This window comes from Setaria viridis, chromosome 2 (assembly GCF_005286985.2).
Source record: "Setaria viridis chromosome 2, Setaria_viridis_v4.0, whole genome shotgun sequence".
NCBI classification, from domain to species: Eukaryota; Viridiplantae; Streptophyta; class Magnoliopsida; order Poales; family Poaceae; genus Setaria; species Setaria viridis.
In genome coordinates, this window is record NC_048264.2 from 38,904,753 (window position 1) to 38,932,187 (window position 27,435).

The window sequence follows — 27,435 nt, forward strand, 5'->3', positions numbered from 1 at the left end:
CAAGCCTGTGGGACTCCTTTGTTAGGAGATGAGTTCCATGTATCTTAATATTTTATGTTTACCATTCTGTTGTAGTTTGTGAGAGAGGCCAACTTATTTATGTAATAGACAATATCTTGTAATCTGGAACCTCTATCTCTCTTAAATGCAAGGTAGTGCTCCTGCCAATGTTTTAAATAAAAAGAGAGTGATAGTACATGTTACACGACTCTCCAACAAGAAAGGAGTGGAGAGAATCTCTATTTGAATGTCCTATTTGAATTAGAAATGCAACAACAATTATCTTGAGGGTCATGCATACAATAAGAGTTAATTTCATTAGCGGTCCTTAAATTTATCTCGTGTTCTTATTTCGATCTCGGTACTCTCAAAATGCATCGTAACATTTTTAAACTTGTCACACGTTCTCATCCCAACCCATATGCTCTAACATCCATTTATTTATGAAAAAACTTTCATAATTTGTTTCCAACTTTTAGGATTTCAAACCAAGTTTGGATCCATGAAAAATTATAATATGTTATTATTTCCTAGACATGATAACCCAGAGTCAAAGTATTTTTTGTGATTTTATTTCAAAATTTTAGAACAAAGGTTTTCAAATCCCTTTTTAATCTCTAAAATAAAATCAGCTACTAAATAAATATGTTAAAGAAAAAAATCTAAAAATAAAAAATCACAAATTTTGGGCTAGTATTGAGTGCATTCGAACTTGGTTTGGAACCCTAAAGGTTTGAAACAAATAAATAAAGTTTTTCTAAATAAATGAATGCATATGTGTAAGTATAAGGATTGAGAGAAGAAGATGGAATTACTATGCATTTTGGGAGTATGGGACTGAGATGAGATGGAATAGGTTCAAGAACCATCAATATTCACTTTGGGAGTATTGGGACCGCAATGAGAATACGAGATAAGTTTAAGCACTGTTGGTGAAATTTACTCCTAAAATAATTTCCTTAAATCATTGCTGGTATCATAGTCTATCAAGTGGGTAAACCGTACACCAAAATTCAAAACAAGTGTTGGACAACTAAGTATATATCATGATACAACTCCCCCCTTAAAGCATAGGAGCCTAAGGGGCACCACGCTAGAACATAGTAATTAAGCTCCTATATATCCCTACAAACTCTCTTATATAGTTGATCTATAATACTACAGAATTACTAGCAATTTTGACGCTCCATCGCAACATTGAAAATTAACTGCTCATTATGAAAATCACCTATGGTAACATTAAAAACATGCGTAAAAATGACTCTATCATCAAATTCTAGGATAGAAAGTTCTAGCCGCAACATGACATTATGTTTCATACAATATCTAGCAAGTGGAAAAATACAGAAATAAAGTTTGCAATATCACTTTTGCAATATTTGAAATTATAATTGTAATATTTTTAAATTACAATTGCAACAGTCTAAAAGCACATTTAAAATTTAAACAAAATATGAAAAAAGTTTCATAAAACAAAATTTAAAATAGTGTGGGATCACCATCAACTTGTGAGGTCTACCATTAACTAGGTGATATAAGGATTAGCAAGAAACCAATTGAGATCTCGATGAGTAAGGATATATCAAAATACAACTCCGACCCTTGATGCACTGGAGATAGGCTAAGGAGTGCCAACCAAACCACATCTAAGCTACAACATTACATGCCAACCAAGATCTCTTCGAACTTACTAAAATAGCGGCATCGCTTTTATACATCCCACCCTGATAGTTGTACATATCATGTGGCTCCTATAATAAAGCGAAGCAGCTTTCCGACGTCCTACTGCAAATTAGAAATAACAATTATGTCAAGGATCTAAAAAAATAGTTTGTCAAATTACACTAATCTATTAATTATCTAGATCATCCATCAAGTAGTGAGGTGTAGTAAAATCACCCCAAACCGAAAACAGCTAGTGAGGCTTATGATTATTATACAGATTAGCAGGAAATAATTTATATCTCATATTGGCGAGCGAGATATCCCAAGATACAACTTAGTCCCTTAGAGCATCCAGGCAGTCAAGGAGTACGATTCTAGAACATATTAATTAAGCATATCCGCGTATACCAATCGCACACGGCTCTCTCAACGAGATCTGAGCATATCCTTCCTCTCGAAACGCGTATACGGATAGCACACGGTTCTCTCAACGAGATCCGAGCGGATCCTTCCTCTCGAGAACCGCGTATACCAATCGCGCACGGCTCTCAACACGAGATCCGAGCGGATCTTTCCTCTCAAACCGCGTATACCAATCGTGCACGGCTCTCCCAACAAGATCCGAGCGGATCTTTCTTCTCAAACCGCGTATACCAATTGCGCACGGCTCTCTCAACGAGATCCAAGCCTATCTCAAACCAATCCTGACCGTCCGTCCATCGGGAATCCAAAGCACGGTACTGAAACAGGGTGCCGAAACAGCCTGGTGGGCCCACCTGATGACGTCCGGATGGCTCCTTTCGGTGCCTCCTCCCCGCCTATATATATCGGGCCGGGCACTCCTCCCCCAGTCAAAGAGCCGCTAGAGCAGTTCGTAGTGAGTCGAGAACCACGCGACAGGGAGGAAGAAGACGAGCAGACGGCGAGAGCCAGGGAGAGACAACCGCCTGTCTTCCTCTCCTGTCCGCCACCGTGTTTCGCATCTCTCCTCGCCGGCCGCCGTCATCCCTGATACGCAAGGTTAAACACAACAACCCACTCCCACTCGCTATATCTTCCTGAATCGTTCTAGTCTAGCATTTTTTTTGAACTAGCAGGAGAGCTGCTGTATATTAAAATAGAGGAAAGTCCGACGGTCAGAAACAAATAACAGTCCTGTGCATATCGATAGGTTGTTGTTTGCGCATGCTGCCGTGTACTGGTGCTCGGATCTGCGATGCTTAATTTTTTATAAATAGATCTCTTTTGGATTTATTCTTCTCGCCGTCGTCCTCGTTATCAGTCGCTGCTGTTGAGTGTTTTTTTTTTTTTTTTTGCGAAAGCTGCTGTGAGTGTTTGGACGTACAGCAACACGGTTTGGGGATCTGTGTTCAGGGCACTTCTCTTCTCCTGCCTCGATTTGGTGACGGTTAGAAAGGGACTTTGCCGCTTCGTTTTATTGTGTTCAGTTTTTTCTCTCCTTTCTCGGGTCTTTCTCCTTGTCTCTCGCGGTGAATTTTCTAGCTTCTTGAAGCTTGTGTTTCTCTTGTTTGGTTGTGTTCTTGACAAGAAAACACGTAAGGGTGGACTGGACACACACGGTTTATCTGAATCTGTGGGGTTCTTGGATCCTCTGACCAGTGTTGGAAGCTCCTGATCTGGTATTTTAATGGATTTTTTCTACTTTAAAAAGGACTGTCTTGTGCGATGACAGCAAGGTTTTCTGGTCTACCATGGTCTTCGTTGGTTTCTATAACGCTTGTTGTGAAGGTTTTCTACGATGAATAATGCTCTTCGTTTTTGTCGGTTGGATTCATCGACTCTTTCTTTTTTCTTGCCACTGCACGGTTGGATGTTTTATCAGCGGTGTGAATCCATGTACACTATATAGTATATGTTAAAATTGTGCGTGCAACACTTTTGTTTGAATATGTGTAAAGTGTAATGAGTAGTGAGTAAGGAAACGAATGCAAGAGTGGAAAATGACCGTTTTATTGGAATGATATCAAAGTTTGTTCATGTGCAGAGTTTGTTTCATTGGATAATGTCAAAAATGGTAAAATGCGATTTCTTTCCCATTTCCACTTTCCATAACCATAGGAGTTTCCACACTACCAGCTGTTTCCTTTTCCGTTCCCTTCCTTTTTATCTAAGTGTGATGTTGTAGCTGACCACGCGCTTGTGTGCGTGCCGCACTTGTTCTTGTTCTTTCACAGGGTCGTGAGCAGGTTTCATGGCGAGCCATCACCGTGGAGGAGGACGGGCCGGAGGTGGCGGCCGGGATCAGGCGAACCCGAACGTCGCTCAGGGGGGCAGGGCCTACGGCGGAGGTGGCGGCCGAGGCGGGCAGTACTACGGCGATGACAGCGGTGGACGCGGTGGTGGCGGCCGTGGCTTCGACGGCCGTGGCGGCGGCTACCATGGAGGCCGTGATGGGGGACGAGGTGCTGGCGGCTACCAAGGTGGCCGTGATGGGGGCGGTGGCCGAGGCTACGGTGGCTACCAGGAAGGCCATGGCGGAGGCCGAGGTGCTGGCGGCTACCAGGGAGGCCGTGATGGGGGCCGTGGCGGCAGAGGCGTTGGCGGCTACCAGCAGGAAGGCCGTGGCGGGGGGCGTGGTGGCTACCAGGGATACGGCGGCCGCGGTGGTGGCAACGACTACTATGGACGCGGGCATGGCAGACAGCAAAGCCAGCGTCCCGATCTGCGCCAAGCTGGGCCGCCCCTCATGGATCGCTACGCGGCCGAGGCCGCTGCGCTGCGGGAGAAGTTCAAGATGATGGACATCCACCGTGACGCGCCCATGTTCCCGGCGCGCCCCGGGTTCGGCACCGTAGGGCAGCCATGCGTCATCAAGGCCAACCACTTCTTCGCCGGCCTCGTCGACAAGGGTCTTCACCACTATGATGTAAGACCGCTCGCTCCGCATATATTGTCAGTCGTGGCCTCTTGAGCTCGTGTGTGTGGCATCCACCTTGACCACTCCACTGGCATGGTTGTGTTATGCGTTTCTGCAGGTGACGATCTCACCGGAGACGACGCTGAAGGGAGTATACAGGCAGGTCATGTCGAAGTTGGTGTCCGAGAAACGGCAGACTGAGCTCGGTGGTCGCCTCCCGGCCTATGACGGCCGGAAGTCGCTGTTCACCGCTGGCGAGCTGCCGTTCAAGTCCAAGGAGTTCGAGGTCACCTTGCCTGGCAGGACGGAGAGGAGGTACAAGGTGCTGATCAAGCACGCCACGTCAGTCAGCCTGCACCAGCTGATGATGCTCATGGCCGGCTACCACACGGACATTCCAGGGCAGGCGCTCCAGGTCCTCGACATCGTCCTGCATGACATCGTGCTCAACGAACGCAACAACATGGAGTAAGCACTTGCTTCTGGGGTTTTTTTTCATCTTAGCATTAATTATTGATTTGAGATGACGCAAAATACCTATTCTCGTGACAATGCACAGGTACATTGCTGTTGGCCGGTCCTTCTTCTCACCGGCCATAGACACTGTAAATCTTGGCCTGGGTGCCGAGGGATGGAAGGGTTTCTATCAGAGCATCAGGCCGACACAGATGGGCTTGTCTGTGATCGTAGGTCAGATTTCACTTATACCTCTGAACGCTTATTATCTGTCAAGTTATCTACATTGGCTTCATAAAACACAACTGGGATGCTTGGAATATACTCCCTTCGTTCAAATTGTAAGTCGTTTTAGCTTTTTTAGATTCATAGATATTATTATGCATCTAGATATAGTGTATGTCTAGGTGCATAAACATATCTATGAAACTAGAAAAGTCAAAACGACCTACAATTTAGAACGGAGGGAGTAGAAATGATCAGCCCCAGGGAAAAAATGGATATATGGCTGATACACATATAGTGGGATCGATTGGAAGTTCTGAACCTTTGTGATTCAGTTGCATGTAGTATTTGAATATTCCAGTCCACTTTATTGTATGTTTTTAGATGTCTGATCGAGTGCTGCAAATTTTTTCCATTTCAGACTTATCTTCTACAGCTTTCGTTCGACCCCTGCCGCTGATTGATTTTGTTATGGAGATTCTGAACAAAGATAACCCGCGGGCCTTCAGAAGTATTACTAACATGGACTATGTGAAGGTAAGCATCCGCCTGTGCATGGGTGGAAAGTGCATTGTGCAAAGTACACTTGAGTTGGACGTCGTTCTTCTGAATTTGCAGATCAAGAAGGCCCTCAGGGGTGTGAGGGTTGAAGTCACACACCGAGGAGATGCATGCCGAAAGTACCGGATTGCCACCGTGACGCAAAGTCGTCCTTCTGTATTGGAGTAGGACTCCTTTTCCTCCATGTTTTGAACATCCTAGTCTCCCTAGTTCAGAAATGTCTGGATCATATTCTAGCTGTTAGCTTCTTTTTAATATTTTTTCTTGAAATCAACAGCTTCGAATCATCATCTGGAGTGCGGAAGACTGTCACGGATTACTTCAGAGAGGCATACCAGCTGGAAATACAGTATGATTTTCTCCCGTGTCTTCAAGTTGGCAGTGATCAGAGGCCAAACTATCTCCCTATGGAGGTTGCTTACCATAAACTTGAACTTCATTATGTCACTCTTTCACTTCCTTATTTTATGTTCCTGTTTCTGAATCCATTTGGATTTCAGGTTTGCAAGATAGTTCCTGGACAGCAGTATCAGAAGAAGCTGGAAAGCCAACAGGTATCTAAGCTAATGGACTCAATCTGCCTGCACCCATCTGTTCGCGAGGGCAACATTTGTCAGGTTCTTGGTCTTACTGCATTTTCTGTTTTATCAGATTTATATTATGGGGAAAACAAACTTTATGTATTCTCTAAATCCCTTTTGCTTAGGTTGTTAAGCACAACGACTACAATGGAACAGAGCGTGCAAATGAATTTGGCTTAGAGGTTGACTATCAGCCTACTTCGGTTCAGGCTAGAGTTCTGCCAGCTCCAACTGTAATCCTACTTCTATGTGTTATGCATTTTCGTTCTGTGCTTTTTATGTTTAATGCATTTTTTTATAATACCATGTTGTATTTTTATTTCTGTAGCTGAGGTACTATGGTACTGGATCTGATAGTATATGCAACCCCAATGGTGGACATTGGAACATGATAAATAAGGTATGATATGAGCAGCTGAACAACCATTCAATACAGCTAAAGAGATAGGTGTTTGAAGAACCTTATGCAATCCAATGTGCAAGGAACACAGTATATGTTCTTTCGACAAATAACTATTTCCATGATAAATTTATCATGATTGATATTAGAAGGTTGACCTGTTGCTCAAGTTTTGTTCTGTCTATACCAGGTTCTGTCATTACCCCAAAAGCCTTGCTAATTCACTCAAATGGCCGTATTTTTTGCACTGGAACTACGGAATTGATGATAGTAGATATATGTTATTGATCTCCATTGTTTAACATTTTATTTTTGTTATTTCAGAAAGTGGTAGATGGTGCAAGGGTCCGCAACTGGGTCTGCATTAACTTTTGTCATGATTTACACATGAATATTGTTCATAAATTCTGCTCTGATCTGGTTGGATGGTCTTGTACTACTGGACTGGTAATCCACGTTTTGAATATCTGTTTGATTGTCTATCATCCAAAAATATTCTTGCATGACTCCTAGCATTTCACTCTGGTTCCAGAACATGGATAACTTGAGGCTTCCTATATTCACTGCTCGTCCTGATCAAGTTGAAGCTGATCTTCGTATGCGCTATCAGGATGCACGGAACAAGCTTGGAGGGCAAAAGATTGACCTTCTGCTTGCTATATTACCAGAGAAAAATGGTAGCTTATATGGTAATATTTCTTATAGCAAACTTAGTTTCTTCACTGATTATGGCGTATATGTCATGCCTGACGCTACTCTGAATAACAGGAAATTTCAAAAGGATTTGTGAGACAGAGATTGGGATCATGTCGCAGTGTTGTCTGGGGAAATTTGTTACAAGTGCACGTGCTCCGTACTTTGCTAATGTTGCTATTAAGATCAATGCCAAGGTTAACCTAAACTAGGTCTCTTCAAGAGTTATTTCACAAAGTTTTTTGAGCAACATGATACTGATATATTCAGTATTTCTGCAGCTTGGGGGAAGGAACACAGAATTTGCTAACCCCCAACAAAGTTTACCAGTTGTTTCGAGCGAACCAACGATTATATTTGGTGCTGATGTTACTCACCCTGCTGCTCTAGACGATACTGCTCCATCCATTGCTTCTGTAAGATTTTCTTTTCTGTTTACAAAGAGGATGGGTTGTAAGCATCATCTCATTACAATAATACTTTGTGCCTGGTTCCACAAAGGTTGTTGCCTCCCAAGACTGGCCCAATGTGGCCAAGTATAATGGTGTTGTCCGTGCGCAAGGCCACCGTCAAGAGCTCATCGATGGCCTGGAAGACATTGTTAAGTATGATCTTCACAAAGTGCATCTTTGAAATTTGAATGACACAACATTGAGAAGTAAGTTAATTTTACAAAATATTTGCAGGGAGCTGCTACGTGCATTCGAACAAGGGTCTAGGCGGAGACCCAAGCAGCTGATATTCTACAGGTAATCTTTCAGTTGCTCTCTTCTGATCATCATGCCATGCCAATTGACAATTTCTTCAATCCCCCAACTCACCCATAGGGATGGAGTAAGCGAGGGCCAATTCAAACAAGTGTTGGAACAAGAAATCCCAGAGATAGAGAAGGTGAAAAACAATTTGTGCGCCAAGTGGACCCTAAATTACAAATGTTCGTACTTCATGCTTGCTGCTACTCCTTCTCCAGGCATGGAAAGCTCTGTATAATGAGAAGCCACAAATCACCTTCATAGTTGTGCAGAAGAGGCACCACACAAGGCTCTTCCCCAGTGATCGCCGCTCGGCGGACAGGACTGGAAATATTCTACCTGGTCAGCCATATTTGCAACTGTTGTGTTGGTGCCATGTTTTGACAATAATTTTGATACCATGTTTCTGAAATTTGCAGGCACTGTTATCGATAGGAATATATGCCACCCAACAGAATTTGATTTCTTCCTATGCAGCCATGCTGGTATCAAGGTATGTTCCTAGTGTGTCACAACTAATTTGGACATTCTTCTTGCCAATTGCATCTGAAAATTAAGCTGCTTGTGAAAATGCAGGGAACAAGTCGTCCTACACATTACCATGTGCTGCGAGATGACAACAAGTTCACTGCAGATGGTCTGCAGTCTCTCACATATAACTTGTGCTACATGTAAGCATGCTCTTCCCTGCCATATTGTTGCTAACTTCACTAGTTGTCTGACAGTTGATCCTCTATTTGCCTTCCAGGTATTCGAACTGCACTCGCTCGGTGTCAATCGGTATGTCCTCTCTTGTCAGTGAGAACTTTAAAAACTTCATAAAACCGGAGTGCTCTGGTCTATATTCATAGCCTAAATACCTGTATGAATTACCATAACATAAATGTGATGTTCTGGTACTTTTTAAATTGCCAGCTCCTCCTGCATACTACGCCCACAAGCTCGCATTCCGTGCCCGCTTCTACGTCAACCAAGGCTCTGATGTGGCGAGCTCCAGCAATTTATCTGCTCGTGCTGCTGGTCCGAACCCACTTCCGCAGATCAAGGATGAGCTCAAGAGGTCCATGTTCTACTGCTAGTCCTTGACCAGTGAAAACCCCCCCTCCAACAAGGCTTTTCTCTGCTAAGAATGCGCTCTGAAGGAGACCGGGAGAACAATGTCTGCACTGGCTGCTTTTCTGTTTGCTGTTCTTTTTTAAGTATTGCTTTTTTCAGTGACCCTATTAAGACTCTGGGTGTTTCATGGATAAACATCAAAGTTAATAATCATTCCCAACTGTTCAGAATGCCCCTCTCTCTCTCTCTCTCTCTCTCTCTCTCTCTCTCTCTCTGTGTGTGTGTGTGTGTGTGTGTGTGTGTGTGTGTGTGTGTGTGACTTTTTTTTTAGGGTGTGCGAGTGTATTCAGCATGCATGTACCTGTTTAGCTCGCAGTGCTCTAAAATCTCCAGGAAGTAGTTGCGTTAGTTGAACGTCACTCTGTTTGACGGTTGGGCAGGTAGTCCAAATATGTAGGAGAGGGTAATAAACATCATGGGGTTTCGGACTACAACTCATGAATATCTTCGTACTCCCTCGAGACATACAAGTTGATATTTTGGGATTTTGAGGCTTGCTTAATAAGTATTCTAATGTTTGGTTGCATAATACTGTACTTCTTATATGTTGAGTTTGGGCATAAAAAAATGATATTAGATTTGCCTCAAAATGTAGTTTCATAAAAGTATGCTATGCTATGTTTGTAAAAAAAAATTAAGTTATGGAGACCTGTCTAAATGTCCAAGCTAGCATTTGCCAGTTAAAATCTAGTTTTGGAGACTGTGCCAATGACCAAAACATCACTTATGTGTGATTGGACCGAGTAGGTAATGTAAACTACTAAGAATTGTTGATGCATCAACGCTTTGTCATGAGTTCAATTGCAAACCACTGATCCGGATATGTCTTGGTCATGATTTTTCGGTCAGTAGTTGCACCTGATCTAGCAACGAAACTAAGCTGAATAGGAACAACAGAATGTGCTTTGCCTCCATTGGTTTGGGCGTCTTTTCATTTTTGGTTGACCATTGATCTGAATATGTGTTATCCATATGCCATCCCGATCTTTCTTTGAGAAATCGGTGCTGCTGTCTTTTTGATGATGTTGGTGTGTGTTGGACATTTGAGCTTACAGGTACTCCTTTAGATACTGCAATAGATAAAGAAATAATCATAATACTCTGTAACTGCTACTTTATTTTGCCTAGTTTAGAACATCCATGCCACAATGAGTTTTTTTTTTCTGTACCACAACACCCCTAGTCAATAAGTAACGTCATCCATTATGCCTCACTAAAAAGTTACTTTTAATTAAGCATCGGAAAATGGTCAGAAAAAAAAACCTAGCACACAGGTCATGTACTTCTCGTCATTGCACATGTCAGTTTGTCCAAAACCGTATGCTAAAAACAATAAACTAAGATGAACTCCAACGAGCTACAAAGAGTACGGTACACTCGAGATCATGAAGACCCTTATGCTCCTCAATGACATATGCTCTTCCATGGAAGCTTCAACCTTAAACAAAGGAGATCCTCCTCTTAGCGTCACCTAGATCTAATTCCTGGAAGCCCAAGCCCTCAAGACCTCAAGCACGCCGCGGAGATCAGCAGCAGACTGAATTGTCGGTGGCAAGCGAATTACACATGAAGCGCACTGCGCACAGGCATCCGAACACGCAGGCAAGCGGAGACGATGGCGTTGGTATGATCAATTGATCATGGAGTTGCCACAGAGGAAGGGGTTGGCATGAGAAGAAGCGGAACAGGCGGCGCCGGTGGGGCCAGGGCATCCGCATCGCATCGGCTCCATCGATCGAACTCGAACCTCGCCGTATCTCGCCACAGCCGGCGCTGCCGCTAGTGCTTCACGGATGCCGTTGCCGCCGGCTCACTGGATCGGTTAAGGGGAGCACCGAGCACGGGACGCACGGCGGAGCAGCGCAGCATCGCCGGACATCATTGCCGGCGGCGCCGAATGTTTCGCAGAACAGTCCCGAATAGTTTGCTAATACCCCCTAATTTCTAATTTGAATCGCGATTAATAGCCGCGATCCGATTATTTTTAAATTGCTCCCTATATTTTACAAATCGACCCCTAGTCGTGGTGTGTCTTCCTAGCCGTCCACCGCCACCGCCGCCGTGCTCCCCTTTAATATTTTTAAAAATTAGAAATATTAAATTAAGTAAAATTTTAAAAATTTAAAAAAAATTATTTGAATTGTGTGCTCATTTAAAAATTGGAAGCCAAATGCTATTCTCATATGAAACCTCCTTAACATTTAAATCTCAAATTAATTTCAAAATATAGGTGCTAGTTTGCTTTGGATTTTCATGGATTTTATTTAGCTTTCAAATTTGAGTGTATTTAAATTTTGAATCTAATTCAAATTTCAAACTTAGTAAACATAAAACAAAACCTTAAACAAAACCTAACTAACCTAATCAGGTTGGCCCGAAGCCAAACCGGTTTGGCCCGCCTAACCTCACCCTCTCTCCCTTAATGACCCAGCAGGTTGGCCCAACAACCAGCCTAGTCAGCCCACCCGACTGCCTCTGCCTCTCCCTTTCTTCCCCTCTCATTGACGCGTGGGTCCCACGCATCAGCTTTTTTCCCTACCTCGCATCGGCGCTTCCCTCTCTCACCCGTGGTGTGACTGCTGCCTCGCTAGCACCCACGTCGCGCGCCCGTGACCCCTTCTAGGGCCTTCCGCGGAGGGGGAAAACCCTGCCGTGCCCCTATAGACCACCGGCTGCACCCCAAACTCTAGCCTCCGAGCCGTTGGATGGCCGCCACGCCATCCTCGAGCGCGGATGCCGAGGATGGACGGCTGCGCTAGCCCGCGCCGTTGCCCTAGCCCCCGACCGTGGGCTATAAATAGCCTCGGCCAGCAGCCTCCCTCTCCATCCGCAGCCCCGGGGCTTCTCCCCTTGCTAGCCACTGCCACTAGCCCGAGAGGAAGAGAGGTGAGGAGGAGAAGGACGAAGTCATGCCGGAGCAGTCCTCGCCACCCCAGAGTCGCCGTGCCGCACCGAGGAGGAGCAGGAGCCGCTGCTGCCACCGCACATTGCCGTGCCGCGCCGAAGGGAGGGAGCCGGAGCTGAGAAGGACCGCGAGCACGCCACCGTAGTCATCGAGCCGGTCACGTTCTACTTCGCCGCCCCGCCGCCCTCTCTCCCACATCCTTCCCTTGGCACCTCTATCCGGCCTTCACGCGAGCTGCCTTGCTTTGCCTGCCCGGTCGTCAAGCCACTTTGCAGGGCCGCCGCTATCGCTGATTGTCCATGTCGTGCCTGCCGCGGACCCAGGCTGCCGGTGCTCCACGCGCCACCGTGGCCCTGCTGCGGCTGGAGGGTTACCCCGTGACCGTGCACGCACAGCCCGCGCCGTGCCGCACTGTGCCCTGCCGAGCCTCACCGCAACCTACGCCACGCAGGTAGCGCCGCTGTCCCGCACCGCGCCTGCCTTCGCCGCCACGCCACACCGAGACGTCGCACCGTGCCGTGAGCCGCCACGCCACACCGAGACGTCGCACCGTGCCGTGACGTCACGGGCGCGGTCACTGTCACCCGTGCCGCGATGTCGTGCCGCCGCCGCTCCGCGCCTTAGGTAATAACGCGCGGGCCACACACTCGGCTACACGTGCGTGGTGCACAGGATCCGGTCGGCACACCGGATCCCAGGCTAACCCTGTGCGGCCACGTGTAAGCCACGTGGGTGCCACGTGGTAGTGCCACATAGACTAGGATCATCACGTGGAGCCACATGGCGCTATGTGTCAAAGGGTCGGGCCTACTCATGGGGCCCACTAATAGACAATGGGGCCCACCGGCTGACCGAGTCAACGTTGATCGTTGACCGCGTCAACACTGACGTCAGCTGCCACGTGGCACCCTCCCGTGCTGCAATTATAAGCTCACACGTGTCACCCTAATTAATGAATTTCCAAAATTAATTAAATAATTTAATAAATCTTTTAATCTTTAAAAATTCATAACTAATTCATTTGAACTCAAAAAAATATGAAACAAATTGCATTAAATTTGTAAATTCAAGCTCGTGTTGTTTGTAGCTTGTTTGATGTTATTTGGGTCTTCTAAATTTAGCTTTCTTGGAGTTTGTTCTTAGATGTATTGCTGATAAATTTATATTGCGTCGTATCTCGTTCTGTTTAGATTCGAGCTACGAGTCGAAAGACTCTCAAGACCCCAACTACACTGAGAAGGATCCCAACGACTATGGACAAGGTGTCATATCACTCCCAATCATATAGATCCTATGCATGATTAGTTGCTAGCACTTTATTTATGATGCTTGGATGATGATTGATTACATAGCCTATATTTATAGCCATGTCTTGATAATTGTTTTATCCTATTTTCCTTGGTACCTACTTGTGGACTAGCTACAGACCCCTAGCTAGTCCACCTTTCTTATATCCATATACCTGCTTTTGAGTTATGGATGGGCATATGCCATGGCTTTGGTGATGGGATTCCTTGTACACTCTCGCTTGGGTTTTGGGTGAGTGTGATTCCTTGACGTGTTTTGGTGGGAGCGAGCCATGGTTGGTATTGAGGAGTGCCTTGCTAGGGGAGAGCATTCTGGTCTCTCTCCACCCCCTTGTGCCTATGGCGGGTACCTTGTTTGACACTGAGGAGCAGGTGGCGTACTTGTACGTCGCAGGTGCTTCGGCACATACTTGTGGAGTTGAGTGCTCGCTCTCAGCCTCTAAGGACCGAGTCAGTTTACCACAAGTCACAGTATCTATTTCGTACATACCATTTGCCTTGTTATGGGCGGGATTTGGTCCGAGACTAGTGGTGGATAGTGCTTGGCCTGTAGGTGGATTGGAGGATCAGTGTAAGGAGTTTAAGGTGTTGACCTGCTCTGATCAAACTGCACCTCGGTGTGGGTAGGTTTCACAGCTTCGAGATCCTCAACTGGTGACAGTGTGCCCTGCAGTTGAGGACGGTTCCAGACTTGAGGAAACATGAGAGTACTATCCATTTAGGCTCCGGCCGTTAGGTGGGGTTTGGACGGATCACTACCGTTCAGGCTCCATCCGTGCGGGTACAGCTGTACGACCTCTGCAGAGTGTATAAACCTATAGCTATAGTCCATGTCCACTGGTTATGGACAGTGCTGTTGACTACCGCTACTTTTGACTAGACTTATATTTATACTTCTACCTTCCCGTTTTGAGATAGGCTGGCGTTTGCCGTTGAGATGTGAGGGGAGGGGGCTCTCACATCGCCTAGTGTGTTTGGATGCTGGATTCTTGGGTGAAGGATCTGGTGATTTGTGATGACTTCTTGATGTGAGGTGTTGATCTCGGAGATGGTATTGCTTTGATGCATCCTTAATTGCTACTGCTGCTGCATATACCTCTACAACCATATATAGGTTGATCCATGCATATAGTATTATTCCTCCGTTTCCTTAGCTTGCTGCTTTTGGGAGTTGACATGGCCTACCCGCTTTTCGGGTAGATGGTGGCTTTTCAGGGTCGGAGCCCGACTACGACTTCGACAACGATGGATGGGAAGACTAGGGATAGTCCCTCGATCAAGTCACCTCTGGAGATGTTATTCGCCACGCTACATGTTTTCGCTACGTAGATGTTTTACCTTTCATGATTCAGTCCTGATGGACTTGTACCGGCATGAGCCGATGTGTTATACTCGATATTTATGATATACTCTGTTGTTATTCTATATTTCTTTGTTGGTATGGATTTGTACTATCTGAGATAGGGATTCGCATGTGATAACATTCCTAGGACTATCACGGAGGTGCATAGACTTGAATTCTCAGAAATGGGAATTCGGGTTGTTTCACCCCTACTGGATCGGGGATCTCCGTCACCCTATCAAGCCCTAGCATGGTGGTGAGATCAAGCACGCTGCAGAGATCAGCCTGCACCGGCTGTGGACGCTCTTGGCAGGCGATCTCCGCCTGCACCAGCTGTGGACGCTCTTGGCAGGCGGCTCTACGGACATCCCAGACCAGGCGCCGGCGCGCTGCAGGTTGTTCCATTGCTTCTGTAAGATCACCTCTTGTTCAGAAATTGGGGATTACCTTCTCTTGTTTTATCCCATTAGACGAACAGATGGTGGATCGGGTTCCATTTAGGTTGTTGCGTCCCAAGACTGGCGCGAGGTGGTCAAGTATAATAGTGTTGTTCGTGCACAAGGTCACCGTGAAGAGATCGTCAGTGGCCTTGAAGAAATTGTCACGTAAGACTTTTATTCTATATATGCATGTATTTGAAATATTCATGCCACACCATTGGGATGTATCTTAATTTATGAAAAAATTGCAGGGAGCTCCTCGATGCATTTGGAAAAGTGTCTAACATGAAGCCCCAGCAGCTGATCTTCTACAGGTTCTATCGTTTCAGTTGTTTTGGGATACCCTCTTTTGATCATCATGCTAGGAAAATTGGCAGTTTATATATCTTTCTCTTTTTTATTCTATTCTAGGGTTGGCATAAGTGAGGGCCAGTTCAAACAAATTTTGGAGAAGGAAATCCCAGAGATAGAAAAGGTAATATTAATTTATGGGCAAAAAATGCTTTCTAATATATTTTATTTGATAGAATATTAAGTAACAATCATTCCTTCTCCAGGCATGGAAATCTCTATACAATAACGAGAAGCCACAAATCACCTACAATGCATTGCAGAAGAGCCATCAAAGAAGGCTGTTCCCCAACAGTAACAAATGTAAGGCTCTTCTTGGTGACAGGGGAAATGTTGAGCATGGTAAGGACTTGAAGCTTTGAGCTTGTTTTCTGCTCCTTCCGTTCCAAATTGTTGGTCGTTTTAGCTTTTCTAGGTATATAGTTTTGCTATGCACTTAAATATAGTGTATGTCTAGATGCATAATAATATCTATGAATCTAGAAAACCAAAACGACCTACGATTTGGAACGGAGGAAGTGCTATTTTTTATGGTATTATGTTCTCATAATCACCTTGGTTACATTTTTTTTCTGAAAAAAATTGTAGGCACAGTGATTGATAGGGAGATGTGCCAACCAACAGAATTTGATTTCTTCCTGTGCAGTCATCCTGCGACCAAAGTGAGATGCCAACAACATCGCTGGTAATTTGAATTGTCTTCTTGCCAATTGTATCCTAAATGTTGGCCGCGTATGCAAATGCAGGGGCCAAGCCGTCCTGTGCAGTACCTAGTGCTGCGAGATGAAAATAACTTCACAGCAGATGAACTGCAGTCTCTCACGAATAACCTGTGCTACACGTAAGCATGCTCTTACTTCCCCCATTTCGTTGTTTGCACTGTTCTATTGTTCGTCAATTGACCTGTTTTTCCTCTTTCCAGCTATGCAAGCTCCACCCAGTCAGTGTTGATCGGTATGTCATTCTTCTCTCAGTTTGGCTCATTTTTCTTGCTTAAACATGGTTTTAGTGCAAAGGATATCCAAACTCAAGTTGCATATTTTATAAAACAGAATCCGTAAATCGTAATCCAAATTGAGGAATAGATGGAAAGGTGCAAGGATATTATGGCACAGCGGTATGGGAGAACAGAGTTACTTCTGACTACCTGTCAGCCGTGGATGCAATCCATTCTAACCTGATGCTGTGCTACCGTTTGGAATTGCAGCTCCTCCTGCATACTAAGCCCACAAGCTCGCACAACGTGCCCGCTTGTACCTCGCTCAAGGTTCCAACGCAGCGGCGGCGGCGAGCTCCGGCGGTGCAACTGCTCCTGCTGGTGGCGCAAAGCAACTTCCAGAGATAAAGGATGAGTTGAAGAGGTCCATGTTCTACTGCTAGTCCGGCTTCTTCGCCTCCTGAATGGACGATGCTTCACACTTCTGAAAGAATTGATGAGTGTGTTCTGGGTGAGCTCTGGTGAATGATAACACCTGTGGTGGACTGATGGTTGATGCTGTGTTTTGGTCGTTTTAGTAGACCTGCTGAAATGGATGTTACTTTTTTTAGCTGTAAGGTAAGGATTATATGCAAATGGTTTGCTATTTCCACTTATCAGAGTATATGTTAGTGGTTTCGCAAAATTGGGGGAAAAATGTAGGAATGAGTGTTTGTCGGTTGAGTATGGACAAGTGTGAAAATATATGTTGAAGTTTCTGTTACCAGTGGTCTACCATGAATGCTACAATACCTGCATCGTATAAGATACACAAGAGTCCAAGTGATGATCACTGCAATACAAAACCAAAGAGATGATCATCACAGTACAAACCAAAGAGATGATCCTAAGAGCAGTCCCAACCCAAGACACTAGCCATAGTTTCCATAAGCGCCACATCATCAAGACACCACTCTTCCAATGCAAACATCACTATTCCATACTTGAATTTAATACTATTTATCTATGTTATGTCTTGGATGGTGTGTAGAAACTAGATCTCATGGAAGACCTGATTTCCTTCTCTCTTCATTTACTCCATTGCCACATCATCTTTTATCATAGGTGGTAGCTCATTTAATTCTATGGACATCATCTTAGTGACTTAGTCATTGGGTTAGGACCGTCCTAAGGAGATCACACTTAGTGAAAATCGTGATGTTTTAGCTCAACTTTACCAAAGTTTGGTTGAAGGAGCGTCCCCTTTTCACCTTAAGGGCTCCTTTGGTAGCCCACTTCCCCGCACGGAACCTGGCCATTTCCGTGCACCGGCAGCCCACGCGGGATTCTTCCACGCGGAGTCCAACTTGCGCATTTGGCAGCCTGCTGGGCCGCGGCTTTCAGCCCGAATGAGCTCAGCTTCCATGCAGAAATGCTCCGACATCCACATGTCGGGAAGGCGCCCCGTCCCCGTCCATCGGTCTCTCGTGACTTCTCCTCCTCGCGCGAGAGACTGCCACCGCCGCCACCTCATCTCCTCCGCCGTCGCCGCCTGATCTCCTCCGCCGCCACCTGATCTTCTCTGCCGCCACCCTCATCTCCTCCACTTGCGACTCGCGCGAGCGAGAAGTGCTGCCTGCTCCCGCAATAATCCACTGCCACTGCCGACCACCGCCGTTGCTCCTGGCTCCCGCGTGCTCTCTCCAAGATTCTAGGTCCAGGTGTGCCTCCTCCATCCCTTCTCCCTACTCCCCATCTTTGAATCGTCCCGTTCCTCTTCTCACGTTCATTTACTTTCTTGCTAGGGTTCTACTCCGGCAATGGCTCGATTCCTATGGCGGCGGACTCCCCTGCCACCTCCGCTTCCCCATCACCCATCACGTGATTCACTTGGTTATTGCTTGTTACAAATTGGAACACTTTGGCTAGTTGTAACATGAGTAGTGGGATTCGCCCGTAGTAACTGTTCCTTTTCCAGTTACATACCTCAGTAGATGTAGATGTTGCAACCATGAAATTGTCAAGCCAAATCATCATTGGAAACATAGATTTCCCTGCTGTAGTTGCATATTGGAAGCCAATACAGTTTGTTTCCCATTTGTAGTCAGGTGCAGTTGCCAATAGTCCAATAAATCTTTTTTGCTTGTTGTTTGTTGTGTGATATTCTATTAATTTGACCGCTCAGAATTGAAGCATTTAATTTGATTTAATCACTAATAGAAATTGTGGTGCTGAGATTGTACTCATGGATTCATTTCATGTATGCATTTGTGAATCTGGTGCTTGCTGACCTATGTGATTTTTCTTGTTTTGGGGAGTTACTTCTTAGTTTTACATGTCAGGATAGATGCTCATCAGGACCTCATCTTATTACTTTGCTGGGAAGAAAATGGACTTATCTAAACTACCATTAAGTTATATTAATCACCAATGTCATATTATTATGTACATGCTGTTGAGAATTTGGGGATAGAAAGATCCATTGTATTTTTATTGATAGAGTGTAGTGGTCATATTATTGGAGCTTAGAGCAGAAAGAGGGTATGTTAGTCCTTATGCTGAGCTTTCATATTGCCTAATGATGAAAACACACCTTTCCTAAAATTTTGAGAAATGTAGTTCCTTCTACCTTTATGATTTGTAACTGTGTATTTGTTTTGTCTAGAACTACAGCTTACAGGACTTTATATTTAAAGCCTTTTAGCTATCTATTGTTAGCTGCTTTGGAACATTGGTCTACATAAGGACATCAAATAAGCATTTCTGGAGTCAATGTTTTCAATATGAACTTCTGTTAAAAGTTGTCAATTACAGCCTTACAGGGTCACATGCCCTAGGACAATTAAAACCACATTCAATATGTTAGGACTGGTTGATTTGTTTTATAGCTTTTCTGGAGGATAGCACACATCAATCACAGCCTTACAGAGTCACATGCCCTAGGACAATTTTGTCAAGTGCATTCATTGTTTTACTAATTCACTCTAAGTTAAAGTGTTTATACCAATTTAACATAGATCTTCCCAAAAGCTATTGCTAGAATTTTTTTGCTAGTGAGTCTCGGTCTTTTGGTAGTCTTTTATCTAGTTCAATAACGTCAAACATTGATTCCCTTTAGAGCCCACATGGTAGCATAAGACTCTGGTAGACATGGATTCTTGTTTTTTTCCAGAAAAGGATATTCTTGCATCCTAGTTAAATGATGTTGTTTGTAATTAGTCATTTCAGTTTAGTTTTGGTGAAGTCTATGACCTAGCAGCATGGACCACAGTACTACTGGTCTCAGGATAAGGTTGCATGTAGTAAACATCTATGCCTACTTTGTACTGTTGAACATGATAGGAGAAACTGCATTCAGAAAGTTGTTGACTGGCTGCTGTTGTTAACTTATTGTTCTATCTGATGGGTTACTATATTAGTTTGTTAGTCTGATTTCTCTTACTTTAGATATATATGAGCTCTATCATTTTCTCTTACTTGAACCTGATACCTGCTGCGTGCATTTATTGTGCTAATTAAGAATATGATTTATATATACATACATTGGATCTCTCATGGACCATACTCTAACTAACCAAGTTGGTGTCATTGGGATGGAATGAACCATTTGTGCTATTTTTTTATTACCGATGGGAACAAGGATGTGGCTGGAACTAGCTAAACCATATGTGCTCTATTTCAGTACTGTTTTAGCTAGAGTTTTATAGTATCTAAGTAATTGATATATGGTTATGGTGACTGTTGGTGGCGATGTGATGTCATCTGCTGTTGAGCCATGGAGGTGTCATGCATGTGATGAAATTGTTTTTTTGCTAGACATACATGTCATTATTTATGTGGATTAAAGTGAATCATAATTATTTATGTGGATTAAAGTGAACCATAATTTGAATTTATGGATGCAGCTTTTTGTTTTTTTAGAGATGTTTCAATGCGTTTCTGATTTTTCTAAATATTTCTGATTTTTCTTTAATTTTTTTTCTGAATTTTTTGAAGTATTTTTTCTCCAAAAGGGGAATGGGGAATTTAGCCTCTTGGTTCCCAAACCCAGGCGGCGGGGAGATCCTCCCGGACTATTGATTTGCCACCGGAAAATTGATTTGCTTAAAATCCTCCCGGTGGTTTTTCGGGTTTGACTCTGCTAAATTAAGCCTAATTAATTTGGTAAAGCGAAGACATGGAGCAAGAAAAAAATTGAAGTTGCAGGCGGAAGGACAATGTTGGAATGGGATAAAATTCATTAAATGAAGAAGGAAGTTAGTTTGCTGACGTGTCTATTTTCACCCTTTCGCAGGCCAGGGGAAGAGGGGAACTCAAATCAAATTTTCAAAAAAAAAACAGTAACAGCAAAAAATAAACAGAAAATCACATTACATTTCTGGGGAAAAAATCACCGTGGTTTTCTCGACACGAGCTTTATATAAGCCGGTGGTGCACGGCGGTGGTGAGCCACTTGCTTTCCTCCCCTTCCCTCTCTCGTCTTCCTGCGTAACAAACCACGTGCCTGCGTGCGCGCGTGCTTGCTCAGGGGCGCTCGTGGGCAGTTGCGGTTGCGGCCATGGCTGGCGGAGGAGGGCGCCGCGGCGGCCGCGGGCGGCGGCGGGGCAAGTCGAACCCGAGCGGCGCGGAGGAGGGGAACTGCAACGGGCACCACCACGACGACCGCGGCGATGCTGGCCTCCCTGGAGAAGGAGGCGGCGGCGGCGACAACGAAGTGTGCCGTAACGGGGTCGGTAACCACCATGATGGCGGCGGAGTCGGCGCGGACTGCTTCGGCGACGACCGCGGGCGCGCCGGCCCGAGCAAGCCCGCCGATCTGCGCCAAGCCAAGCCGCCCCTCGCCGCGAGCGACGACGAGCCCGAGGACCCCGCCGCGCTGCTACTGGAGGAGTTCGAGGCGCTCAGCATCCACGTCCGCCGCGCCGAGCCCGTGCTCCCGCCGCGCCCCGGGTACGGCGCCGCGGGGACGCCGTGCGTCGTCAGGGCCAACCGCTTCCTCGCCCGCCTCGTCAACGAGGGCCTGCACCACTACGACGTAAGTGCCCGCCGCGCTCTCTCGTGATCTCGTCCACTCTTCGTTGTTGTTGGTTTTGATCTGATCTCGCCGAGCGCCGCTGCCGTGTGTTGCCGTGCTTGCGGTGGTTCGTTTCGTTGCAGGTGACCATCTGGCCGGAGCCGACACCGAAGGGCGGGTACAGGGAGGTCATGTCGAAGCTGGTGTCCGAGAACCAGCGCACCGAGCTCGGCGGCCGCTTCCCCGTGTACGACGGCCGCGACTCGCTCTTCACCGCGGGCGCGCTGCCGTTCGACAGCAAGGAGTTCGAGGTCACCCTCTCTGCTAGCGTCGAGAAAAGGTACGAAAACTCTGCTTCTCTCGTCCCATGTCGGTCGCTGCGGAGATGCGATGCAAATGCTCGACGAATTGTGCAGGCGGACGAGGGGCAGGATGTACAAGGTGGTGATCAAGCATGCCGCAGCGATCAGCCTGGTGCAGCTGAGGATGCTCTTGGCGGGCTACCCCACGGACATCCCCGCGCAGGCACTGCAGGTCCTCGACATCGTGCTGAGCGATGTCGTCTTCAACGAACGCAATGACATGGAGTAATTGACCAAACTTTCACTGTTTCCCGTTATCTCAGCGTGTTCATGATTTGGGAATTGCGATGAATGTTTCTTCGTCTGGAAATGCGCAGATACAGCATGGTTGGCGCACTGGGTGTTGAGGCATGGAAGGGTCTCTATCAGAGCATCAGACCGATGCAGAATAGCTTGTCTGTGCTTGTAGGTCAGATATCACTTCCCTTCTGAATTTAGATTTTCTTTTTCAGTTATGTACATTACGGTCAGAAATGCAGATAGAAAGTTTAAATAGCTGAATTTTCCAGTAGGGGAAATGTAGATATTATGCAGTACTTGTGCTATTTGATTACATGTAGTCGGTGGAAATAGAAATATTTTTTTACTTCAAGTCAAGTGGATGTTGTGAGTTCTAGTAACTGTTTGAAAGTAAAACCTGTGATTGCACTCCTATGTGGTTAGTAAAGTTGCAGTTCAGATCTTGTGTCTTTACTGGATGTTTCACATGCTGCGCATTTTTTCATTGCAGACGTGTCCTCATCAGTATTCATTCAACCCCTGCTACTAATTGACTTTGTTGAGAAGAGACTGAAGATAGATGTATCGAATAGGAAATTGACTAAACCTGAGTATGCCAAGGTATGGAGGTTTTCTCCTTCCAGGATACAAAATGGATTGTGCAATGTTGAACTTCACATGCATATTCTTTGCTGTTGTTTTCTGAATTTGCAGCTCTTGAAGGCTGTCAGGGGTGTGAGGATTGAAGTCACACACCGAGGAGATGAACGCCGTAAGCACAGAATTTCTGGCTTGTCAGTGAAACCTACTAAAGAATTGAGGTAGGGTTGCTCTCCTTTGCCTTTCTGTTCAACAAAATATCCTAGGCTCTCTGTTTTAGAGATATATGGTGCCATAAATTCTTTCATAAGCACTTTTCCTAACGAAATGTCACTTGGGTACTTAACATATCAGTTTTAAATCACCGACTGGAGCTACAAAGACTGTCATTGGTTACTTCAAAGAAAGATACAATCTGGAACTGAAGTTCAATTATCTCCCATGCCTCAATGTTGGCAGTGAGCAGAAGCCAGTCTATCTTCCTATAGAGGTTGGTAATTATGGCCTTCTCAATTTCAACATGATTTCTTTTGCTTCTATACTCTGCTGCTATTTCCGAATGTCAAATTGAGTTTCAGGTTTGTAAGATAGTTCCCAGACAGCGTTACCAGAAGAAGCTGGATGGCAGTCAGGTTTCTATTCTAAGGGAATCAACCTGTCAGTTCCAGCCAGAACCCAAGAAATCCATTCCTCAGGTTCATGATCTCACTGCACTTTGTGAACTATTATCAAAGATACCTTTAGTTATATGGACCTAACTTCCACTTTTCTTAGGTTGTGGAGCGCAAGCAGTACAACAGCACCAAACGTGCTAATGAATTTGCCATAGCTGTTGATGACAATCTTACTATAGTTAATGCTAGAGTTCTGATGCCTCCAAATGTACTCCTACTTCCATAAGTTCTGATGTAGTATTTTTAGGTATAAAGCAGTTTGTGATTGCCTTATGTGCTCTTGTTTTGTTGGTGTTGTAGCTGAAGTACCATGATTCTGGATCTCAGAAAACATGGTTTCCAACGAATGGGATCTGGAACATGAAAGACAAGGTATGTCATGAGCTGCTAAACCAGTCTTAATGTTAGAGGTTCAATGAAGTTCCACTTTAAGAACCTTTTCCAGTACTGTAGTTTACTTTCTATTATGTTCTTTTAGTGCAGTAATACTAATACATCAAGAAAAGTTTTGCTTTAACTTTCCATGGAATTTTGATTAAACATGTATTTATTCTTAATCTGTAACCGTTGTTTAAATATTTCTTTTTTTCGAAAGACCGTTGTTTAAATATTTCATTTGGTTTGTTTGCAGAAAGTAGTAAATGGTGCCAAGATCAGCAACTGGGCATGTGTAAACTTCTGTGAAGATTTATCCAAGAATGTTGTTGAGCAGTTTTGCTTTAAGCTGGCTGAAATGTCTCGTATTATTGGAGTGGTAATATATTATTTTCGTCATCCCCTTTGACTCTATCTCAGTACAAGCTGTCCAAACAGTATTCCCAGATTACCACGTTCACTTTGATTTCAGGACTTAGCCGATTTGAAGCTCCCAATATTCACTGCGCGTCCAGATCAAGTTGAAGATGATATCCGTACATGCTATCAGAAGGTGCAGAACAAGCTGAGGGATCAGAAGATTGACCTGCTGCTTGCTATACTGCCAGATGAAAATGGCAGCTTATATGGTAATGTTATGATAGGAGACATAATTTCTTCACTTCTGTTACATATATGTCATGCCTGATGTTACTTCTAACCACAGGAAATGTTAAAAGGATCTGTGAGACAGATATTGGTCTCTTGTCACAGTGTTGTCGAAGGTCAAACGTCTTCACGAAAAGTAACCAGATATTGGCAAACATTGCTATTAAGATCAATGCCAAGGTAAACCTCAGCTTCGCTTCTTCATGTATTGTTTCAAAATGCTGTCTGATCAACATGATATGATGCATCCATTGTCTTGACAGGCCGGAGGAAGGAACTCAGTATTCAATGATGCACAGAAGAGTTTGCCAGTTGTTTCAAACAAGCCAACGATTATATTTGGTGCTCATGTTACTCATCCTTCCACTGTAGATGATTCTGCTCCTTCCATTGCTTCTGTAAGATTTTCTTTTGTTTGGAAAACAGATAAATACCTTCTCCAGTTTGATCTCATTAAATTAACAGATACTTCCTGAGGTTCTTTTAGGTCGTTGCGTCCCAAGACTGGCATGAGGTGGCCAAGTATAATGGTGTTGTTCGCTCACAAGGTCGTGAAGATATCATCAGTGGCCTTGAAGACATTGTCAAGTAAGGCCTTCACTCTATGTTACTATTTGAAACATGCATGCCACCACATAGGGTTGCATTTTAATTTATTAAACTTTTGAAGGGAGCTCCTTCGTGCATTTGGAAAGGAGTCCAACAAGAAGCCCCAGCAGCTGATATTCTACAGGTTCAGATCTTTCAGCTGTTCTGTGATGTGCTCTTTTGACAATCCTCCCATGAAAATTGACAGTTGGTTACTTTTCTCTCTATGTTTTGTTTTGTATTTGATTGCTAGGGATGGCATATGTGAGAGCCAGTCCAAACAGGTTTTGGAAAAAGAAATCCCAGAGATAGAAAAGGTAGGCATGATTTGAGAGCAGATAATTCTTGCCAATATCATGTTTGATAGAACATTTAGTAACAACCATTGCTTCTTCAGGCTTGGAAAGCGCTGTATGATAATGAGAAGCCACAAGTCACCTTCATTGTAGTGCAGAAGAGGCATAGCCTAAGGCTGTTCCCCAACGACAACAAATATAAGCACCATGTTGCTAAGAAGAAAAGTGTTGAGCCTGGTTAGAACTTAGAACCACGAGCTTATTTGCAGTAGTTACTTTGGTATCCTGTTTCATCAGTCATCTTGATCGCATCTTTCTGAAATAATTTGCAGGTACAGTGGTTGATAGTGAGATCTGTCACCCAGCAGAGTTTGATTTCTTCCTTTGCAGCCATCTTGAGACCAAAGTAAGATGTCTACAACATCACAGTTAACTTGAACTGTCTTCTTGTCGATTGTATTCTAAAGTTTTATTGGGTGATTATGGGTGGCAATGCAGGGGCCAAGCCGTCCTGTGCAGTACCTTGTGCTGCGAGATGACAACAACTTCACAGCAGATGAACTGCAGGCTCTGACGAATAACCTGTGCTACACGTAAGCATGCTGTTGCTAGCCAGTCTCCATTTTGCGGTTTGCGCTGTTTAGGTGAATGACAGTTTGTCCTGTTTTTTTTTCTTGTCAGTTATGCAAGCTGCACTCAGTCAGTGTCGATCGGTATGTCATTCTTCTCTGCATTTTCTGATAGTTTGGTTTAAACGAACTTGCCAAATATTTTTCCTGCTTAAGCATGGTATCTAGTGAAGAATAACATTCAACTCGAGTTGCATAGTTCATAAAACTGGAAAAATTCTGGGTGAATCCACAACGTACATCCATGCATAGATGGAGAAGCACAAGGATATATCTGCATCAGTCAGAAATTTCAATAAAATGTCACTACCACAATTTTGCCCTGTGCATGGAAGGGGATTGTAACGTGATGCTGCACTGATTGTTTGGAATTGCAGCTCCTCCTGCTTACTACGCCCACAAGCTCGCGCAACGCGCCCACTTGTACCTCGCTCAAGGTTCCGGCGCGGCGACGGCGGCGAGCTCCTCCAGTAGCGCAGCTGCTACAGCCGGTGGTCCAAAGCAACTTCCAGAGATAAAAGATGAGCTGAAGAGGTCCATGTTCTACTGCTAGTCCTCCGCCTCCTGAATGGACGACGCTTTGCTGAAAGCACTGAGTGTAGTCCGAGTGAGATCTGGAGACTGACTAACATCTGCAATAGCTCTGCTCTGTTGCTCTTTTTCAGTAGACTCGAAATGGATGGAAGTTTTTGTTTGAGAGTTTATTACGCGAACAGTCTGGTGTTTCCAGTGACCAGGATGTATGTTTGTGGAAGTCTTTTGTTGGATTAGCGTTTCCAGTAAAATTCAGAACGAATGAGGTTTTCATTCATCTGTCGTGGTCTGGTGGGGTGGCAGTTTCTTCTTCCTCTACGGACGGTCGGTCCGGCCTCTAGTGCTGGTGGGAATGATGCTGCCCCATGAAGTTACCAAATCAGAATTGTTATCGCTACCACAGGGCAAAGCTACCACAGAAGTAGGACTGCTGAAGACATGCAGTGCTGAAACTCTGAAGGCCACAATGAGCAAGAAATGAGTTAGGCGTTGTGTGGGCCGTTGGGCCAGTATGTCGTGGGCTTGCCAGTTTGAGGTGTGAACGGGCCAGTATCGTTGGTTAACTGAATCTCTGAATGAGACGTCATCTTCTTCCCCTGTTCTTCGTCTTCCCCCTACTGCTCTCCGAGACTCCGATCCCTCTGGTTTCGTCCAGTTCTTACCAAAATTTACCGTACCACTGGCGCTGGATCCATTCGGGATCGTAGCACATGTATAGCAATTCTCTTTCTTCTTTTCTTTTGCGGTTTTGCGATCATGGTGAATGCAACTTTGAAATTTTGAATCGATCTAGATCATCTAGGGTTCTTGGATGGCTGTGCCCCTGTCAATTCCTTGTCATCACACAGAGACCAAGCGAGCAGAGACGGCACGCGGTCAACACGGGCCGAGTGTGCAGTGGAGGCCGG

General features: G+C 44.9%; 3 protein-coding genes across 3 annotated transcripts; all 3 read left to right on the forward strand.

The window, feature by feature from the left end:
• The first annotated feature begins 3,198 nt into the window (after positions 1–3,198).
• LOC117845680 (protein argonaute 18) lies at positions 3,199–9,501 on the forward strand. The gene is made up of 20 exons (XM_072291979.1): positions 3,199–4,552; positions 4,662–5,011; positions 5,103–5,233; positions 5,646–5,761; positions 5,843–5,949; positions 6,063–6,198; positions 6,286–6,402; positions 6,492–6,599; positions 6,695–6,766; positions 7,091–7,213; positions 7,299–7,455; positions 7,535–7,656; positions 7,741–7,875; positions 7,961–8,064; positions 8,287–8,350; positions 8,430–8,553; positions 8,631–8,704; positions 8,788–8,882; positions 8,960–8,991; positions 9,127–9,501. Exons 1-20 carry the CDS (start codon positions 3,878–3,880, stop codon positions 9,288–9,290), a joined length of 3,006 nt encoding a protein of 1,001 aa, XP_072148080.1. The 5' UTR covers positions 3,199–3,877; the 3' UTR covers positions 9,291–9,501.
• A 3,030-nt stretch (positions 9,502–12,531) lies between these two features.
• Positions 12,532–17,052, forward strand: LOC117844379 (protein argonaute 18-like). Its single transcript, XM_034725096.1, has 9 exons — positions 12,532–12,645; positions 15,383–15,486; positions 15,573–15,635; positions 15,733–15,796; positions 15,879–16,014; positions 16,261–16,334; positions 16,419–16,513; positions 16,595–16,626; positions 16,940–17,052. Exons 1-9 carry the CDS (start codon positions 12,532–12,534, stop codon positions 17,050–17,052), a joined length of 795 nt encoding a protein of 264 aa, XP_034580987.1.
• A 4,005-nt stretch (positions 17,053–21,057) lies between these two features.
• On the forward strand, positions 21,058–26,804 carry LOC117842830 (protein argonaute 18). Its single transcript, XM_034723354.2, has 22 exons — positions 21,058–21,623; positions 21,746–21,942; positions 22,019–22,189; positions 22,282–22,373; positions 22,695–22,804; positions 22,898–23,004; positions 23,138–23,273; positions 23,362–23,478; positions 23,558–23,665; positions 23,758–23,829; positions 24,089–24,211; positions 24,305–24,461; positions 24,539–24,660; positions 24,744–24,878; positions 24,968–25,068; positions 25,151–25,213; positions 25,322–25,385; positions 25,466–25,601; positions 25,697–25,770; positions 25,863–25,957; positions 26,046–26,077; positions 26,371–26,804. Exons 1-22 carry the CDS (start codon positions 21,147–21,149, stop codon positions 26,544–26,546), a joined length of 2,865 nt encoding a protein of 954 aa, XP_034579245.1. The 5' UTR covers positions 21,058–21,146; the 3' UTR covers positions 26,547–26,804.
• Positions 26,805–27,435: the final 631 nt, after the last annotated feature.

Excerpts from the sequence above, each read along its gene's own strand:
- LOC117844379 (XM_034725096.1), top strand. The coding sequence starts at position 12,532 with ATGTCGTGCCTGCCGCGGACCCAGGCTGCCGGTGCTCCACGCGCCACC. Across the intron at positions 15,636-15,732 it reads CAGCAGCTGATCTTCTACAG|GGTTGGCATAAGTGAGGGCC; the intron begins GTTCTATCGTTT and ends ATTCTATTCTAG. Across the intron at positions 16,335-16,418 it reads GCAGTCATCCTGCGACCAAA|GGGCCAAGCCGTCCTGTGCA; the intron begins GTGAGATGCCAA and ends ATGCAAATGCAG.
- LOC117845680 (XM_072291979.1), top strand. The coding sequence starts at position 3,878 with ATGGCGAGCCATCACCGTGGAGGAGGACGGGCCGGAGGTGGCGGCCGG. Across the intron at positions 5,234-5,645 it reads GGGCTTGTCTGTGATCGTAG|ACTTATCTTCTACAGCTTTC; the intron begins GTCAGATTTCAC and ends TTTCCATTTCAG. Across the intron at positions 5,950-6,062 it reads AGTCGTCCTTCTGTATTGGA|CTTCGAATCATCATCTGGAG; the intron begins GTAGGACTCCTT and ends TGAAATCAACAG.
- LOC117842830 (XM_034723354.2), top strand. The coding sequence starts at position 21,147 with ATGGCTGGCGGAGGAGGGCGCCGCGGCGGCCGCGGGCGGCGGCGGGGC. Across the intron at positions 21,943-22,018 it reads TCTGCTAGCGTCGAGAAAAG|GCGGACGAGGGGCAGGATGT; the intron begins GTACGAAAACTC and ends CGAATTGTGCAG. Across the intron at positions 25,771-25,862 it reads GCAGCCATCTTGAGACCAAA|GGGCCAAGCCGTCCTGTGCA; the intron begins GTAAGATGTCTA and ends GTGGCAATGCAG.